This window comes from Gekko japonicus, unplaced genomic scaffold (assembly GCF_001447785.1).
Source record: "Gekko japonicus isolate JY-2015 unplaced genomic scaffold, Gekko_japonicus_V1.1 scaffold1488, whole genome shotgun sequence".
In the NCBI taxonomy this organism is placed as follows: Eukaryota; Metazoa; Chordata; class Lepidosauria; order Squamata; family Gekkonidae; genus Gekko; species Gekko japonicus.
The window spans coordinates 195,942-208,199 of record NW_015167094.1 but is presented as its reverse complement, the minus strand read 5'-3'; the positions used below and the strand labels follow the sequence as shown (position 1 = coordinate 208,199).

General features: G+C 49.3%; 1 protein-coding gene across 1 annotated transcript in view; it reads left to right on the top strand.

Annotated features, from left to right (window-relative positions):
• The first annotated feature begins 1,999 nt into the window (after window positions 1–1,999).
• USF3 (upstream transcription factor family member 3) overlaps window positions 2,000–12,258 on the top strand; it is a 28,939-nt gene continuing 18,680 nt past the window's right edge. The window contains exons 1-2 of the mRNA XM_015412908.1: window positions 2,000–2,053; window positions 9,651–9,712. Coding sequence (XP_015268394.1) covers window positions 2,003–2,053; window positions 9,651–9,712 — 113 coding nt within the window. The 5' untranslated portion in view covers window positions 2,000–2,002. The remainder of the gene's footprint in view (window positions 2,054–9,650; window positions 9,713–12,258) is intronic.

Genomic DNA, 12,258 nt, shown 5'->3' with positions numbered 1-12,258 from the left:
TGCTAGGTTGGCAGGAGCTGGAACTAGAGACGGGAGCTCACTCCATCATGCGGCACCCTGGTCTCGAACTGCTGAACTACTGACCTTCCACAGCCTGCAGTTCAGCGTCTTAACCACTTGAGCCACTGCAGCTCCCTTTTTAAACATACCCTAGTAAAAAAGAGAATAAAATGAACACTGCAGTGGCAGCTGCCACTGAAGCAATGTTATTTTAATCCACACAGTCCCATCAGATTTCCAGTGGCCAATCAGAGCCCCTACTTGGCAAAAGCCTCACGTGGTCCCACCCACTTTCTACAAACAACTGCCAGGCACTGGGAAAGGTGTCAGTGGGTGCCAGGTTGGAGACCCCTGCGTCGGGGCAAGCCCATTAGCTGTCATTGAACCACCAGTAACTGGAAAAAGCAGTGGACTCTAATCTGGAGAACCTGGTTTCATTTGCCACTCCTCCACATGCAGCCAGCTGGGTGACCTTGGCTCAGTCTCAAGTTCTCTCAGAGCCGTTTCTGTCAGAGGTCTCTCAGCCCCACCTACCTCACAGGGTGTCTGCTGTGGGAGGGGAAGGGAAAGGAGATTGTAAGCCGCTCTGAGACTCCGACTAAAGGGCAGGGTATAACTCCGAATCTTTTTCTTGTTCTTCCCAAACTTTGGCATGCTGACCTGCAAATCCACGTTTAAGTGATATGGTAATAATCTACTTTTTAAAAAAAGCATGCTCAAATTAATAGAACTGTAATAGTTCTCCGCTGCAGCAGGCAACCCCATTTATTCTTTGCTTAGAAAAGGCAGGTTACAAAACATAAAATTATACCCCACGTTTTCTCCCCAACGGGGACCCGAAGTGACCTCTACTGTTCTTCTTTCCTCTATTTTAATTCTCACAGCAGTCCTGGAATGGGGGTTACGCTGAATCAAATAAGATAAATTAGGCAGCTGTGCGTTATACAGATTGGGGTGGGGCCGCTTTTTTAAAGTACAAACGGTGGTGCAACATTACGTTTTAGAACATCATGTAGACATAGGGTTGTCAGATCCAGGCTGGGAAACTCCTGGAGATTTGGGGATGGAGGCTGGGGAGGACAGGCGGGCTACAATGACAACAAGTCCACCCTCCAAAACAGCTATTTTCGCCAGGGGAACTGATCTTTGTAGACCTGGCCACCAATGCTCCCTCTAAGCTGTGGAGTCTTGTGAGCAAACATTCTACTTTGTGAGCTACTGGTATTAAAGTTGTGAGCGAGCGATTTGGCTACTGCATCAGTTTGTTTGCTCTGGAGCCCTCCTTCCTGAGCTGAGAGAAAAAGGTGTGAGCCGGAGGCTAAAAAATTGTGAGCTAGCTCACACTAACTCAGCTTAGAGGGAACACTGGTCTGGAGATGAGCTATAATTCTGGGGCATCCCCAGGTCCCCCCTGGAGGCTGGCATCCCTTTCATCATCTATACGCATAAAACTATAAAACACTATCTGGGAAACTCCGTAGGAGGTGGGAAGAATTTCGTACCCAAGTTCAACGCGTGTAGGGGCGAGATCAGTTTCACACGCGCAGCTTAACGCGGGTCTACGTTCCTCTCCCGCAGTAGTCGCGCGAAACAAACATACGTAGCTTACCACCCCCTCCCAAAAAAATCTGCGCATCTATTAGGATCATTTCGGTCCTTTAAACAGCCCTCTTCCCCTCCCCGCCCCCTAACCTCTCATTGGCTGCATAAGCAGTTCCTGTTTTCCCGCAATCTAACCCGTCCTCTCGTCACTCCAAAATCTGCCGGCTTCTCATTGGCTGAGAACACGCCCAATCGCGTTTTGAGCGGGCGGGTCCCGTCTCCTCTCCTCCTCCCCCAGCCTTCTTCGGGAACGGCGATTGGCCGAGGCGTGCGGCGCAGCGGCCGCCCGTTGGCTGCCGCGGAGGGGAGGGGGCGGGGCCGCGCGTGCCTGCGTGCCTCGGGATAGGACGGGAGCGCGAGGGAAGGGGCGGAGGGAGCGGAGAGGCCTCCCCGGAGGAGGATGGTCCCCGCCGTGGGGCTGCAGCTGCTGAGCCCGCCTTGTCCCCCGTCGGTGAGTCCCGCTGGTCAAGGCCGGGGCGGGGAGGGACAGGGCGGTTGCGCAACAGGCCTCCCCCCGGCCCTTGGAAGCCGCCCCCCCCCCCGGCCAGGGGGTGGTGCGGGTCGATCCGCGAGATCGGGCTCGGGAGGAACTCGCTCGGGGGTCCCGTCGTCTGTTGGGTTCCCAGGAGAAACGCAGCCTCTCGGCAGCTGGAGGCAATGGCGGAGGGGAGCTTCCATGTGCAGGGGCAGTGCACCTGTGAATGCGGCCGCTGCCCCGAGCCGCCTTGGGTGGAGGGACGTTGTGCCCCTGAACTTGGCAGCGAAAGGGAGCCTGGTACCCGTGCAGAGGCGGCCGCTCCTCTGAGCCGGCCGTCACGCACACCAGATAATCCACTTTCAGTGCCCTTTCGGATTGGGTTTTGCCAGTTCACGCAGTAAAAGCCGGTTGGAAAGTGCACTGAGGGTGGACGGGAAGTGAATGGTTTAGGGGGTGCGTGATCGCAGCCTGGATGTGGTTCTTAAGCAGAGCCTCCATGGATAGTGGCAGCATACCTCTGAACGTATTGGGTGCCCGGAGCCTTCTTGTCCAAAGGCGGGTGTCCCTCTGATCTTGACAGCTGAATGGAGCCTCCGTGCACAGAGATGGTTGCTCCACTGAATGTGATTCTTAATCACAGTCTCCATGGAAAGGGATAGTGTGTCTCTGAATGTGATAGCTAAATGGAACCTCTGAGTGTAAATGCAGTTGAGCCTCTGATTGTGGCATCGAAGTGGAACCTCCATGCGTAGTGTCAGTTGTTCCTCTGAGTGTCACGCAGGGTCAATCGTTCCTCTGAGTGTCAAGCTTAAATGGAGCCTCCACGTATGGATGTGGTGCCTGAATGGAACCTCCCTGTGCAGTGGAACCCCTCAACGCTTTCACACATGCTAAATAATGCCGTTTCAAATTCACTTTAGTGACTATGAGTGGCTTTTGCCATTTCGCACAGTAACATCCAGTTGCAAAGTGCATTGAAAGTGGATCGACAGTGTGTTATTTAGCGTGTGTGAAAGTACCCAATGTGGCGACCAAATGGAGCTTGTGCCTAGGAATGTAAACTTCATTTTAAACAGTATACTGTTTAAAACATTAATTAGAAACAGCCTCAGATTCTTTGGAAGCCATGCAGATACTTTAGTTTTTCTCTTGGCTCTCAGTAACAGCCTCCACTGTTCATCACTGGCCTTCTTAATATTTACATATGTCGGTGCATGTAGTATATGTAAATATTAAAGTAAATGAATCGTTTTCATTTAAAAGTTTAATAATTTATGTCCCTCCCTGCCTCCCCATGTAAAGGTGGTGTGCCTCTCAAGGCAATTGCTATATGAAGACTCCATATGCAGAGGCAGTGTATCTCTGAATGGCAGATGGCAGAAACCTACAGCAAGAGGAGAACTATTGTCTTCTGGCCCAGCTTGTAAGCTTGCTGGAGTTCTCTCATGCACAACTGTTGGGAACCAGTTGCTGGACTTTGGTGCTTCGTTAGCCTGATGGATTGGGTTCCCGTATATACCTTATCCATGCCCTTTGGAGTTTTCTTGTAATTTCTGTACCTAATTTAGCATTCCAAAAGCTTTACCAAGGTGGGTATAAATGAATTCTTCCTCACCTTGCAGAGTTCGTGACACTCACCGCCCCAGCCAATGCCATCCTGGAGGCTGTGGATTTCTTTTTCAAGCGGAGTCTGGTGAGAGCTGTTCTAATAGAGCAGGGTATGAGCTGCCGGTCAGCTGCACTGGAAACATAACACATTCCCAATATATTTCATAATTATCTCGTCCCCACCACCACCACAGAAGCAAACAAGGAGAGGATGCATACTAGGACCCAAGGTGCCCTGGCCAGAACCTTGCTGTGAAGCTGTGTTGGGCCTGAACCCCAATACCTTGATCCATCAGCTAGATGCAGGAGTTCTGGGAGTTGGGTGAGTCTTGTGCATGTATTAACTGCTTCACCGAGTTACCCCTTCCATATTGAAGCAAGTGAGAAAGTGGCACACTGTGCAGCACCTGTCCTGCATTGAGCGGGGGGTTGAGCTAGATGGCCTGTATGGCCCCTTCCAACTCTGTGATTCTTTCGGAGTATTCCATTCCTCTCTCCCTCCGCATAATCTGATATAATCTCAAAAGGGAGTCCATGCTCTTGTGGGCAGGAATGTTAGTATGGTTAAGGCTGTGAGCTGTGAATTCCCCGGATCTGGGTTTTGCCTCTGCCGCAAACCCACTGGATGCCTCAGGGAAGGGATTTGGTTTGCCGCTGGCACTGTAGGGTGGGTGGTAATGAAGAACCCGTCCCTCCGTTCAGGGCCTTCTAAGGTTTATTGAGATATTATACGTGAGGCGCTTTCCACAATGGTGTGAGAGAGGATACCGATACGTGAAGATTTTGTCTTGTGCATCGCTTGTGTGAGTCTGGGGTTCCGTGCCTATCTGTAGAAAGAGTTCCAGAGTTTTATTTCTTTGCTAGTCAGGGAGATTCGCAGCGTAATCTTCAAGACAAACGTATCAGTGGATAACCGGGGAAAGGCAAATACCTTAATAAGTAAGTAATGTATGGGTTTGATTTTGTGCCCCAAATTTATATCGACCTCTTTGTGGTACTATATGCACACGTGCAAGGGTTCATGTACGTTCAGTGCCATTATATTTTGGTTTTGGTTTTGCTGTACTGAGGCTGCAGTCTTGAGTACCCTTAACTAGGGAGTCAGAGCTCCATGGGGTTTCCATAGGGTTGCACAGCAGCAGTCCTGTCTATGTAGGGTTACTCCGTTTCACTGGGTTTAGACTGGAGTAACTCTGCATAGGATTGCGCTGTGATTAGATACGCATCTTAGTTTCCTTAACGTTCGTACTGGCGATCATATCACGGAGGGATACGAGGTACATTCCTAAACTTGCTTGCTTAGAAATAAACCAGTGCTTAGTGTTTCTGGGTGAGCATGAGTCGGTTATGGGACTGGTCATTTTGTTTCATGGCGCGGGACTGTAGGCTTCTACCGTACCAGGAGCACGAAGCTTTGATTTCTTTCTGGCGCTTTGATCAAGATGGATCTAGGGTTGCAAGCTAGCCCGAAGGAGAATTTCTGTCCCTTGAACGGAGGCGTTAATGGTGCACTATCTGCCGGGTGGTGTTGTTGTCCACCATACCATGACGTGATTCAGCCGCCCGTTTCCAGATATTAAGCCTCTGTTCATTTTTCGCTAGCCCATTTGGCAATACGAGAAGGCTCTCCAAGGTGGTTTGCATGAAAGGAATGAAACACACCGTGGACTGCTTCTGTGCCATCTGACACCCCAGAGACCCTTTTCTTCTGGCTGGCCAAGGCTGCTTCCACACAGGCACGATTCCCCGTTGTGCGCTCGCTCCTGCTGCTGCTGCTGCAGAAAATCCAGTGGCATTGGCTGCAGCGGTGGAGAGTCCACACTGGGGGTATGCGCCATGTTTTCCACAGCGTCCCCTTGTGCCCGCCATCCCCCCGCCCATTGCTGCCGGACGGCAGTTTGCTATCTTGTAAAAACAAAATCGGTAGTAGCGGTACAGTTATAGTGCTAGTGATATAGCAACTACTGGCAGAAACCCTGCTAGCATGGTGATGGGAGATGGCCACCATAAGGCCATAGCGGCGGTGGAAACACCATAAGGCCATAGCGGTGATCGGTAGTAGCGGTACAGTTATAGTGCTAGTGATATAGCAACTACTGGCAGAAACCATGCTAGCATGGGTGATGAGAAATGGCCACCATAAGGCCATAGCGGTGGTGGAAACTGCTGTCAAGTCACAGTGACTTATGGAAACCCTGTAGGGTTTTGAAGGCAAGAGACGTTCAGAGGTGCTTTGGCCATTGCCTGTCTCCGCTTCATGACTCTGGTATTCATAAGAACATAAGAGATGCCAATGTTGGATCAGGCCAAAGGCCCATCCAGCCCAACACTCTGTGTCACACAGTGGGCCAGAAATACCAGTGCCACCAGGAGGTCCACCAGTGGGGCCAGGACACTGGAAGCCCTCCCACTGTTGACCCCCCCCCAAGCACCAAGAAGACAGAGCATCACTTGCCCCAGAGCCCCTATCTATACCTTGTGGCTAATAGCCACTGATGGACCTCTGCTCCATATGCCTATCTAATTCCCTTTTGAAGCCGTCCATGCTTGTAGCCACCACCGTCTCCTGTGGCAGTGAATTCCATGTGTGAATCACTCTTTGGGTGAAGAAGTACTTCCTTTTATCCGTTCTAACCCGACTGCTCTGCAGTTTCATGGAGTGCCCACGAGTTCTTGTATTGTGAGAAAGGGAGAAAAGTACCTCTTTCTCTACCTGCTCTTTCCCATGCATAATCTTATAAACCTCAATCATGTCACCCCTCAGTCGTCATTTCTCCAAGCTAAAGAGCCCTAAGCGCCTTAACCGTTCCTCATAGGGAAAGTGTTCCAACCCTTTTATCATTCGAGTTGCCCTTTTCTGCACTTTTTCCAAAGCTATAATATCCTTTTTAAGGTGTGGTGACCAGAATTGCACACAGTATTCCAGATGAGGTCGCACCATTGATTTATATAGCGGCATTATGATATTGGCTGATCTGTTTACAATACCCTTCCTAATAATCCCCAGCATAGCATTGGCCTTCTTTATTGCAGTCACACACTGTCTCGACATTTTCAGTGAGTTATCCACTACAACTCCAAGATCTCTCTCTTGATCAGTCTCTGCCAGTTCAGACCCCATCAACGTGTATTTATAGTTAGGATTTTTGGCTCCAATGTGCATCACCTTGCACTTGGCCACATTGAACCCCATTTGCCATGTTGACGCCCACTCGCCCAACTTTGACAGATCCCTTTGGAGTGCCTCACAATCCTCACTGGTTTTCACCACCCTGAACAACTTTGTATCATCCGCAAATTTAGCCACTTCACTGCTTACTCCCATCTCCAAATCATTAATGAACAAGTTAAAAAGCAGTGGACCAAGTACTGATCCCTGCGGTACCCCACTGCTTACCACCCTCCACTGAGAAAATTGCCCACCTACACTCACTCTCTGTTTTCTATGAACTAGCCAGTTTTTGATCCATAAAAGGACTTGTCCTTCTATCCCATGATTTTTGAGCTTACTTAGGAGCCTTTGATGAGGAACTTTATCAAAAGCTTTCTGGAAGTCAAGGTAAATAATATCTATTGGATCCCCCTTGTCCACATGTTTGTTCACCCCCTCAAAGAACATTAACAGGTTAGTGAGACAAGATCTTCCCTTACAGAACCCATGTTGAGTCTGCCTCAATAGGTTTTGTTCATCTATGTGCCTACTAATTCTTTCCTTAATAATGGTTTCCACCAATTTACCCGGTATCGACGTCAGACTGACAGGCCTGTAATTTCCCGGATCTCCTCTGGAACCCTTTTTAAAGATGGGAGTGACATTAGCTACCTTCCAATCCTCAGGAATGGAGGCAGATTTTAAGGAAAGATTACATATCTTTGTCAGGAGATCTACAAGTTCACATTTGAGTTCTTTCAGAACTCTCGGATGTATGCCATCTGGGCCTGGTGATTTTTCAGTTTTTAAGTTGTCTATCAGTTTTAGGACCTCCTCTCTCATCACCTCAATCTGACTCAGGTCTTCCAACAACTTTTCCTCAATGATCTAGTAAATCTGGCCTCCATTATGGCTGAGGGTAAGGCGTTGTATCTTAATAGGGTAAAAATTCTTCTATGATTGCTGATATCTAAATATTTGATGTAAGATCTCACGACTATCTTGTTCAGTGTACTTACATCAAATACAGGGCTCGGCCTTTTGGCTAAGATCAGCGTAAACATTATCTAAATTAAAGTCATCTGTTCTTATCAGTTTTATTAATTGATTTAAATGTTTAGACCGCACCTTTCCTCTTGGCTCAACACGGAACGTGATTGTGGAATGATGACATGTAGATGGTCTAAAAAACACACAAAAACACCTTCTGTTTGGGCCCAGAATGGGACCAAGAGCCCCATCTTGAAAGCAAGCCCCAGTCGAAGTAAGGAAGGTACCCGTGGAAAGGAAGGAGGCATAGGACCAAATGAAACAAGAGTTGTGAGGGGGGGAAGTTCTCAGTTAGTTCCATCGTCTTGTGACCATGTTTATCCGCTCTAGTCATGCCGGCCACATGACCATGGAAATGTCTTCGGACAGCGCTGGCTCTTCGGCTTTGAAACGGAGATGAGCACCGCAACCCTCGAGTCAGATTCGACTGGCTTTCGAGCAAGGGAAACCTTTACCTTTAAGGGATGATTGTCAAACCATTAAAAAAAGGAAAGCCCTGACACAGAGGGATTTTGAGGAAGCGAGTGGTATCATTAACCCAAAGAGCCATCCCAGGCATGAGGCCTGTACCTGAGGTAGACACTTAGCTTACCCTTTCCTCTGGTAGCAGCTATTTAAAGGTGGGAACCACCTGCCAGCTGCAAGCTCCACCAGGCAAGGGCCTTGTCCTCTTTTCTGAAATGTGGGGATGGTGCCTCACTGGAGTATGGTGCTCTGAAGAGCCTCAAGTGGCGCACCAAATAGCCGCATGATGCTTCTGAGCTGCTAAGTGAGTATCACTCACTTAGCAGTGAGTATCACAGATACAGTGCAAAAAAAATATTGTTGCTGCTGTAACAGTTGGAATTAGAATCTCAGACATTTATCTTGGGTGGTTTTTATTATGTTTCAGTATGGAGAGCTCATTCCACCAGACGGGGGCCAGGGCCGAAAAAGACCAGGAACTGGCCGAGGCTAGTCAGGCGTCCCATCTTTTCTATTTTTAAAAGGAGTGAAGTGGGAAAGCAAAATTCAGGGCTGTGCCAAATTCCTTTTCCATTTGCATGTTCTGGGCTCGACAGCTGTTTGTGATTTATTTCTGTATGTATAGTCTCTCCTGCCAACCTAGCAGTTCGAAAGCAAGACATTGCAAGTAGATAAATAGGTACCACTTCGGTGGGAAGGTAACAGTGTTCCGTGCGCCTTGGTGTTTAGTCATGCCGGCCACATGACCACGGAAATGTCTTTGGACAGCGCTGGCTCTTCGGCTTGGAAACGGAGATGAGCACCCGCAACCCTAGAGTCGGATTCGACTGGCTTTCGAGCAAGGGAACCTTTACCTTTACCTTATGTATAGTCTGCCTTTCTCACTGAGTCAGAGTAGATTCCACAATGCAGCAATGCGGTAGGAACAATATTTGATGTCTGGCCCCACCGATGGACCTCCTGATGGGGCCTGGTATTTTTGGCCACCGTGTGACAGAGTGTTGGACTGGATGGGCCATTGGCCGGATCCAGCCTTGGCTTCTCTTGTGTTCTTAGGTTCAGAGCCGTTCAGGCTGCGGGAAACCACAGGCCGAGAACTCAGTAGCGCATTACACATGGACCTGGCACAAGCGCTTGCTGCAGCCTTTTCTCCCACAAGCGGGGATTTTTGTGCCAGATCCAAATGCGGCGAGAAACCAGTGGGAGCTGAGCTACAAAGAAGCTGCGTGGGGCCAGGGTTTTCAGACACACACTGGTGCTTTTATAATTGGTGGTATATTTCTTTTCTCTCCTTAGATCCTCCTCTCTCAAACCATGCCAGAGATGACCGAGAAAACTCCCTTGAAGAAGCCACACCGGTAAATACGCGTGTCCGGATCGCCAAAGGAAAATGCTTTGGAGAATCCCTTTTATTCATTCCTCCATTGTTGTAGTTCCCCCCCCCATCCAGCACATTTAGCTTTACTTGTTTGTTTTGCCGTCAAGTCACAGCCGACTTAAAGCGACCCCGTGGGGTTTTCAAGGCAAGAGGCGTTCAGTGGTGGTTTGCCATTGCTTGGCTCTGCGTAGCGACCCTGGGCTTCCTTGGTGGTCTCCCATCCAAGTACCAACCAGAGCCGACCCTGCTTAGCTTCCTGGCTGTGACAAGATCAGGCCAGCCGGGGCCATCCAGGGCACTCACTTGTTTAGCGCGGGTTCAAAGACGAGCAGCTGCCGGAATCCGAATAAGTGCCGGTCAAAGCAGCTCCTCTGGGCTGTCATTTCAGACTGTCGAGGGAGCTGTTATTTTTGTCCAGCGAGTTGGTTTTCGTAGGGGGATCTGTATTGGCGGTTCTGTTTTGCACCAAAGAGGTAGCTCTACAGACCCACTCAGAGGCATCTTCCCTGCAGTGGCTGTCCATACTCGGCATCGGAGGCGGCTGCTTTAATGCATCTTTTTGCTTCAGGAAGTTCCTCCTTTGCTGTCCAGATTAGGGGTCATTTTAGAGTCACTGTGCAACGGGCACCTATTGAACAGTGCTTGTGACGTCACGGATTGTCCAGAGCAGTTTCACCCCTCCTGATAAAGCAGGAGGAAGAGACCTGGGTTTTCTTCCTGCAGCAGGGGCCTTCAGGACCTTTGTATGCCCTGCCTTTCTCCTGACCCTTCCTCTTGGCATAGGGCACCCAAGACGGGTATCAACAATAAATCAGATTCAGGATTATTAATATTGAATGTCGTGGGGTGGAGCACACTAGTCACAGCCTGCATCCTCACCCGGAGGGTCTGTGGCTGGATGAGTTGGTGTCCTGCCACATGGCACCTTCTTCCATACCCTGACCTGGATAGCCCAGTCTAGCCCAATCTCGTCAGATCTCGGAAGCTAAGCAAGGTTGGTCCTGGCTAGTACCTGGATGGGCGACCTCCAAGGGATACCAGGGTCGTGGTGCAGAGGCAGACAATGCATCTGTTGCCTGAAAAGCAAGTCTAGCTCGCCACCTAGTGGTGCGTAATGCTAAAATAGCTAGAACTTCTGGTTGCCAGACAATCTTAGGATCTCCTGGCTATACTACACCCACTGCCATACGATCATGATAATAATAACCTTCTTCTGTTTCTTAATGCCTGCCTCGTGCTGCCTGCTTTCTCCCAAAACAGACTGGGGAGGGGAGGGGAGTATACAGCACTCTGCCTCCTCATTCTCATGGTCTGCCCCTTATGGCAGAGAACAGGTTCATGACCGTACTCCTCGGCTGCCCTGACACACATCTCTCACAGGCTCCGTTGGCATCCCTGACCACCCAAGAGAACTGCTGGGCCCGCAAGGGGTGAAGGGACAAAGCTTCCAGCTCGGCATGTCTCTCTGGTATCTTCCGGCTCATGGCCCCTGGCCCTTCCTGGACCGTGCCCCAGCAGTTGGCGGAGTGCACTTGGGTCACTTCCTGGCCCAAAATGGCCGCCGCCGCCACTGTCTGGGCTCTCTTTGGAGTGGCCTTGCTGGGAGCCCCTGCTGCCCCTGCTCTGGAGGGGGCCACCCACCTCCTGTGGGGTTAGTCACTGTCTTCAGACGTTAAATTGATTAAAACAGCTGGTAACATAAAACGGTAACAAAAACAGTTAAACCAGAGCTCATTCCAGCTGTCCCATAAACTCTTTTCAAGAGTTCTGTCTTTTAAACCCTCACCAGAAGGCCCGAAGGTTAGGTGCGGTTGCCTCATCTTTCTGGGAATCTGTGCCATAACAGTGGGGTGAGCTGTCGTTGAACACGTCCTCAAGAGCAAGGGGACTGTGATAAGACCATGTTGTGAGGAATGTAGTCCTAACCAACGCTCCCTCTAAGCTGTGGCGTCTTGTGAGGCAAAATTCTACTTTGTGAGCTCCTGGCATTAAAGTTGTGAGTGAGCGATTTGGCTCCTGCATAAATTAGTTTGCTCTGGAGCCAGCCCTCCTTCCTGAGCGGAGACAAAAATGTGTGAGCCGGAAGCTAAAAAAATGTGAGCTAGTTCACACTAACTCAGCTTAGAGGGAACACTGGCTAACGTGACCAACAACACAAACCTCTCTCCTGTTATGGGATAATTTCAGGGTGTTAACCATAAAAATGAATACCCATTGGTCACTTGCTTAAAATATCAACACTAAAACATGGAAGGTATCCAAAATTACATCTGCTCAATCCGTGAGCTGGCTGTTAGGACATTCCTGACTCTTGGCAGGAAAACAAACATTGGTTCATTCCTAGTTTTTTTGAAGCATTGTTCTAGGGAAGACAACTGATAGAAATAACAGTGGAGATTAAAGAATGATTCAATGGCATTGTAGTTCCTTACCGAAAAATATTAGACTTTTTGCCTTTATAAAAGTAAGTAGTTCTGGCTTTAAAAATCTTTTTGTCCAGTATCAGAATCTTCCATAGAAGAAAGT